Source organism: Maylandia zebra, linkage group LG16 (genome assembly GCF_041146795.1).
Source record: "Maylandia zebra isolate NMK-2024a linkage group LG16, Mzebra_GT3a, whole genome shotgun sequence".
NCBI lineage: Eukaryota > Metazoa > Chordata > Actinopteri > Cichliformes > Cichlidae > Maylandia > Maylandia zebra.
Genome location: NC_135182.1, coordinates 18,130,014 through 18,134,604, shown reverse-complemented (window position 1 = coordinate 18,134,604; position 4,591 = coordinate 18,130,014). Strand labels below are relative to the sequence as shown.

Below are 4,591 nucleotides of genomic sequence, written 5' to 3'. Positions count from 1 at the left end.
AACCCATCTACAACAGAACAATTTTCTATTGCTTTTAAAAAAGTTTTAAGATCTCCCCTTGGCTTTGGCAGGAAATTGCAAAAACTGTTGGATGAGTGGAGTCACCTGTAATCCAGAGGGCGGGTGCAGTAGATGTCCTGGAGGGAGGGAAGAGATGTACCCATGATCCTCTTCGCTGCTCTCATTACTGACTTTTCCTGGCAGGACTGTGTTCAGGAGCCATAACACACAGTGATGCAGCTTGTGAGTGTACTCTCAACGGTGCCTCTGTAGAAGGTGCTCATAATGGGGGTTGAGGCTCTTGCACACCTCAGTTTGTAGAGAAAGTAAAGTAAGAGCTAATAATAGCGAATATTAACATTTCTCTGAAGGAAATTTCCAAGTGTGGAATGTTTTGTTTTAGTGAAGGTAAACGAACCGCAACATTTCTAAAACTCATGTGTGTGTGTAATGCCTGAAAACATGAGACAGGCTGTGAACTACGACTCACTGAGGTTGAACAATCCACAACCGTGCATTCATCACAAAGACAAAGTAAAACACAATCATAAAACAAACAGACAACAAACAGCCATAACATTGCTTAAGTGTCTGAAAGCTCTGCTACAGGAAGATGTGTCAGAATATCAAACAACTGATCCAAAATGACAGCGTGATATAAATGTGAGCAAGTGGTGCCTGGATATGTTAGTGTGTGTCTCTGACAGATAAAAATAGCACTGTCTAGGGTCAGAGATTCCAGTAATTTATGCCTCAGAGGTCCAAATATATGAGTCACATGGATTGTGGGTAAAAGTACTTGCTCTCACTGCACTTTGCAGATGTTTTCAGTTTTTGGAGACTGCCTTCTTCCCGAAACCTGGGTGAACTACTATTTACTATTTACTACTTTATTATAAATTATTATTGTTAAACAGATAGGGTTTGCTCAACTGTAGCTTGGAACATTATTTTCAAACTCAAGGGAATCTTTTTCATATCTTGCACTCTTTTATGTTTGACTTTTTACTGCCTACAATGCCAAGTAAGAGCACAAAGTTGTGACTGCTGAAAGGGGTTTCGTTACAGTGTTCCTCTTCCTAGTTTCAAGTGGACTTTTATGCATTTTTAAAAATGACAGACGAAGCAAATACATGCCATGCGATCTGTAGCCTCTCGCTGTGGTGTTGGTATAAGTAGAACATTGCAATAAAGGGTTGTAAGCGACTACAGCATGTACTCTCAGAGCAAAGGCCAACCAAACAAATATGAGCATGTTTCTCACATGGCCACAGATCAAAGTTTTTCACTTCCTGTGTGGAACCGTATCTGTGGTATTGTGAAAGAACGACAGCGAGGCTGTATCTTAACGCTATGCACGTATGCCCCCCGTAGAAGCTGTGCCTTCTAATTACTATAGCTATTAGATATTGCTTTTTCTTGCTTTTGCGACCTTAAAGCTGTTGTCGTATTGAGATAAGGACCAAACAGCATATGGCAATCAATACTGGTAAGAGAATTGCTGTTTATTACTCTCAAGGATATTACATTTCAAATCTAATTGAAGCTCTCGTAGTAAAAGATGCAAATAAACTACCAGTTAGAAATATTCGCAGATCATCCAGCACATACTGAAAATATGTTTCTAAATTATCTTTCCTTCATGTTGCTATGGAAGACTTTTCAAGATATTTGGGCATCAACTGGACCTTGACTCTGATATGGTGCTTCTTCTATATTTTCTTGCAAGCAGGTAAAATAAATTTGAACTCTCTCTGACAATGTGCAGAGCAATATGTGACCCATAGAACAGCAACGATAAGCTGAATATGTGGGTGAGTTATAGTTGTAGCTTTTTGCTAGCAAGGTTGATTTTCAGTTCAGTTACGACAGCTTTAATCGGCAGAAGACTGCTACTTAAACTTTAATGCACTACTTTTTGTGGCTTTGCTCCCTACACTTTGAAATGCAAACATGACTATGTTTAAGTTACTTAATCTCTATAATTAACAAAAATATTACGCTAGCAATGTATGTACAGTTTAAATGATTTGCAAATCAATTAATTGTCTTTTTATAGACATTTTGAGCTGTGTTCAGATTTTTTGAGGAATAGTTTTATTTTCCTGTTGCTTTAGTATTCAAAAGTTTCCAGCAAAAACAAAACCTACAATATGATTTTCTTTTTTATCAGAAACACACAGGATCTCACAGACAGCTGGGAGCACAGTGACCCTGAACTGCAGCAATGACTCAATTAGCAAATTAACTCAACTGGCGTGGAAAATGAATGGGGAGATTCTGTTCACTATCAGGACAGACAAAACCTTAAACAGCAGCTCAAATGACTCAAAGGTCAGATTTGTAACATCCTCTAAAGCTGAGAGCCTGAAGCTGAACATGTCCATGTTAAAGAGCCAACTATATGCATTAACCATAATGAGAGCCCAGAGGTGGCACACGGGAAACTACACTTGTGAATTCTCCGCATCAAAGGGAGTCGGGGAAAAGAAATGGGAGCTCGTAATTACAGGTGAATTACTCATTTTGAAGTTTACAGGTCACATAAAAACACAAGCATTCCTTAAACACCTGAAGTAACAACAAGAGAAATTATTTATCATGACTGAGGGGGTAGTCAAGCTATGGAAACAGGAAGAAGGGGGCAATAACGACACTTTCCATATCAACTTCTCTCTCTCTCTCTCTCTCTCTCTCTCTCTTTGTATCAAAGACAAAAGTTGGGACTGCCAGTGGTTTGGAAGCTTTTAGGGTGGAGTAGGTGAAAGTTGAGTTTCCCCTACCACTGCTTAAATGTTATTCTAGGGGAAAGTCAGACACTGAAAGTTGCCTCTGTGTTCAAACACAAAAGAGGCGAAGACATCTGGCTTCACTTACATTGCCTTTATATTTGTGTTTCTTACAACTCTAGACATTTTGTGGTTAGATTGGTTTAATGTAAAATTTATTTTCTGTAAAGCTTGCAGGTTTCGGAATTTGACACAAAGAAGAATTATGAATAGGAACATGTTTTGAGAGGCTGAGGTCTTTAGAGAGACCACAGGGGAAGTGTAAGCAGTGCTAACTTCCTTTCTGCAGGTCTAAAACAGACTAGAAAACTCATACTGGTCTTCCAGTGCATAAAAAATATATTAGATCACCCAATGTAGGGTTTATAACACATCACTAACAGAATCCTTTTTTATGTTTCTGCAATGGTTAATAGGCTTAAAACATGGGCAATAAAAACATCCAAAAGAAAGGCTCATAAGAATATAATCTTAAAATGAGTTTCTGACAGAGTTCTAAAATATTTGTCTTTAACAGTTTTTAGGATAGGTGGTCTAATAGATTTGTTAAACACTGTACATGGAAGTGAAAAAAGTTAACTGAACATTAGAACTGCAGTGAAACAAGTTCGTTTTTGTATTTTACAGAGGATGCTGAAGCAGGAAATCAATCGAAAATCCCACTTGCCATAGCCGTTATTGTACCTTGTACATGTTTCCTGATCTTTCTAATTACTATTGTGATCATTCAGAGAAAAGTCTGCAAACGACATTCATGGTAAGTTGCCTGCAGTCACTGCTTTTAAACAGTTTTATGCTAAATGTATTACACTGCTAGGATTAAAAACAACATGTCTCTCTCTCTTTTTATAGCTCTCGTTCTCCCGCTTCAATAATGGTAAATATAATAATTTTTATATTGTCTGTTGAGAAGCAACAAGCAACCAGTCTGTTTCTATGCAAGATCAAGCTGGTCCACTACCTTTTCCACTTTAGGTATTACTAAACATCTGGACATGTTTAGTGGTGCCGAAACATCTGAATTTGGTTTTCTTCCCATGTTTTTGTGCAACAGGAGCAGAAAGAAGATATTTATGAAAACTGCCTGGAACTTGAAAATCGCCGACGTAGTCAAATTCAGGTTCAACCTTACAAATACAGAGTTCAATGATATGGACCACACAAAAGACTCAACTTTTTATAGCAACAGATTTAAACAGCTTTCTTACATGTAATTTAATAATAAAAACAAATATAAAATGTACTTAAAGCTGCATTTTTCTTGGCTACTTGAACTTCTGTCAGTTTATAAATAAGTCAGCAGTTTACACATTTGCCATTTCAATAAGGAGAGATCGTTCGGAAGAACTGATCTCTATGATATACTGAGATAGAGAAATGGATTGATGTATCTGGTGACTGAACTATGGTCCCAATGGTGATCGGATTTAAGACAAACCCCATCTGGAGTCGTAGTGCTGATGGTGGTGAAAATGAAGATTATGGCTCTGAGTGACTCAGCAAGGTGGAAATGGGGAGGAGGTGGGTTGCACGTATGAGACTCTGAAAGTGTAAGTAACAGACCATTGAGATTTAAACTCTGCAGAGTGGAAGCTGATTGGCTCAAAGAAGGCGGTTAAGAAGATGATTGGACTGCTATAAGGATGTTAGTATTGAGATTAACAGCGTGGGAATGTAGCAGTAATGCAAAGAGTTCCAATAGTGGTTTACGTCCTGGAGCTCTTCCTTGGATGTCAGTTGTGCCAAGTCTCTTTTGTATTGTTCAATCTCAACACCTGGGTTCTGGGTTCTTCATTTGGATG

The 4,591-nt window shown here is 38.2% G+C and overlaps 1 protein-coding gene across 1 annotated transcript; it reads left to right on the top strand.

The window, feature by feature from the left end:
* The first annotated feature begins 1,188 nt into the window (after positions 1-1,188).
* LOC101473437 (uncharacterized) lies at positions 1,189-3,995 on the top strand. Its single transcript, XM_004557893.4, has 6 exons — positions 1,189-1,489; positions 1,658-1,732; positions 2,174-2,512; positions 3,417-3,546; positions 3,642-3,666; positions 3,844-3,995. The coding sequence occupies exons 1-6, from the start codon at positions 1,474-1,476 to the stop codon at positions 3,937-3,939; spliced, it is 681 nt and encodes a 226-aa protein (XP_004557950.2). The 5' UTR covers positions 1,189-1,473; the 3' UTR covers positions 3,940-3,995.
* Positions 3,996-4,591: the final 596 nt, after the last annotated feature.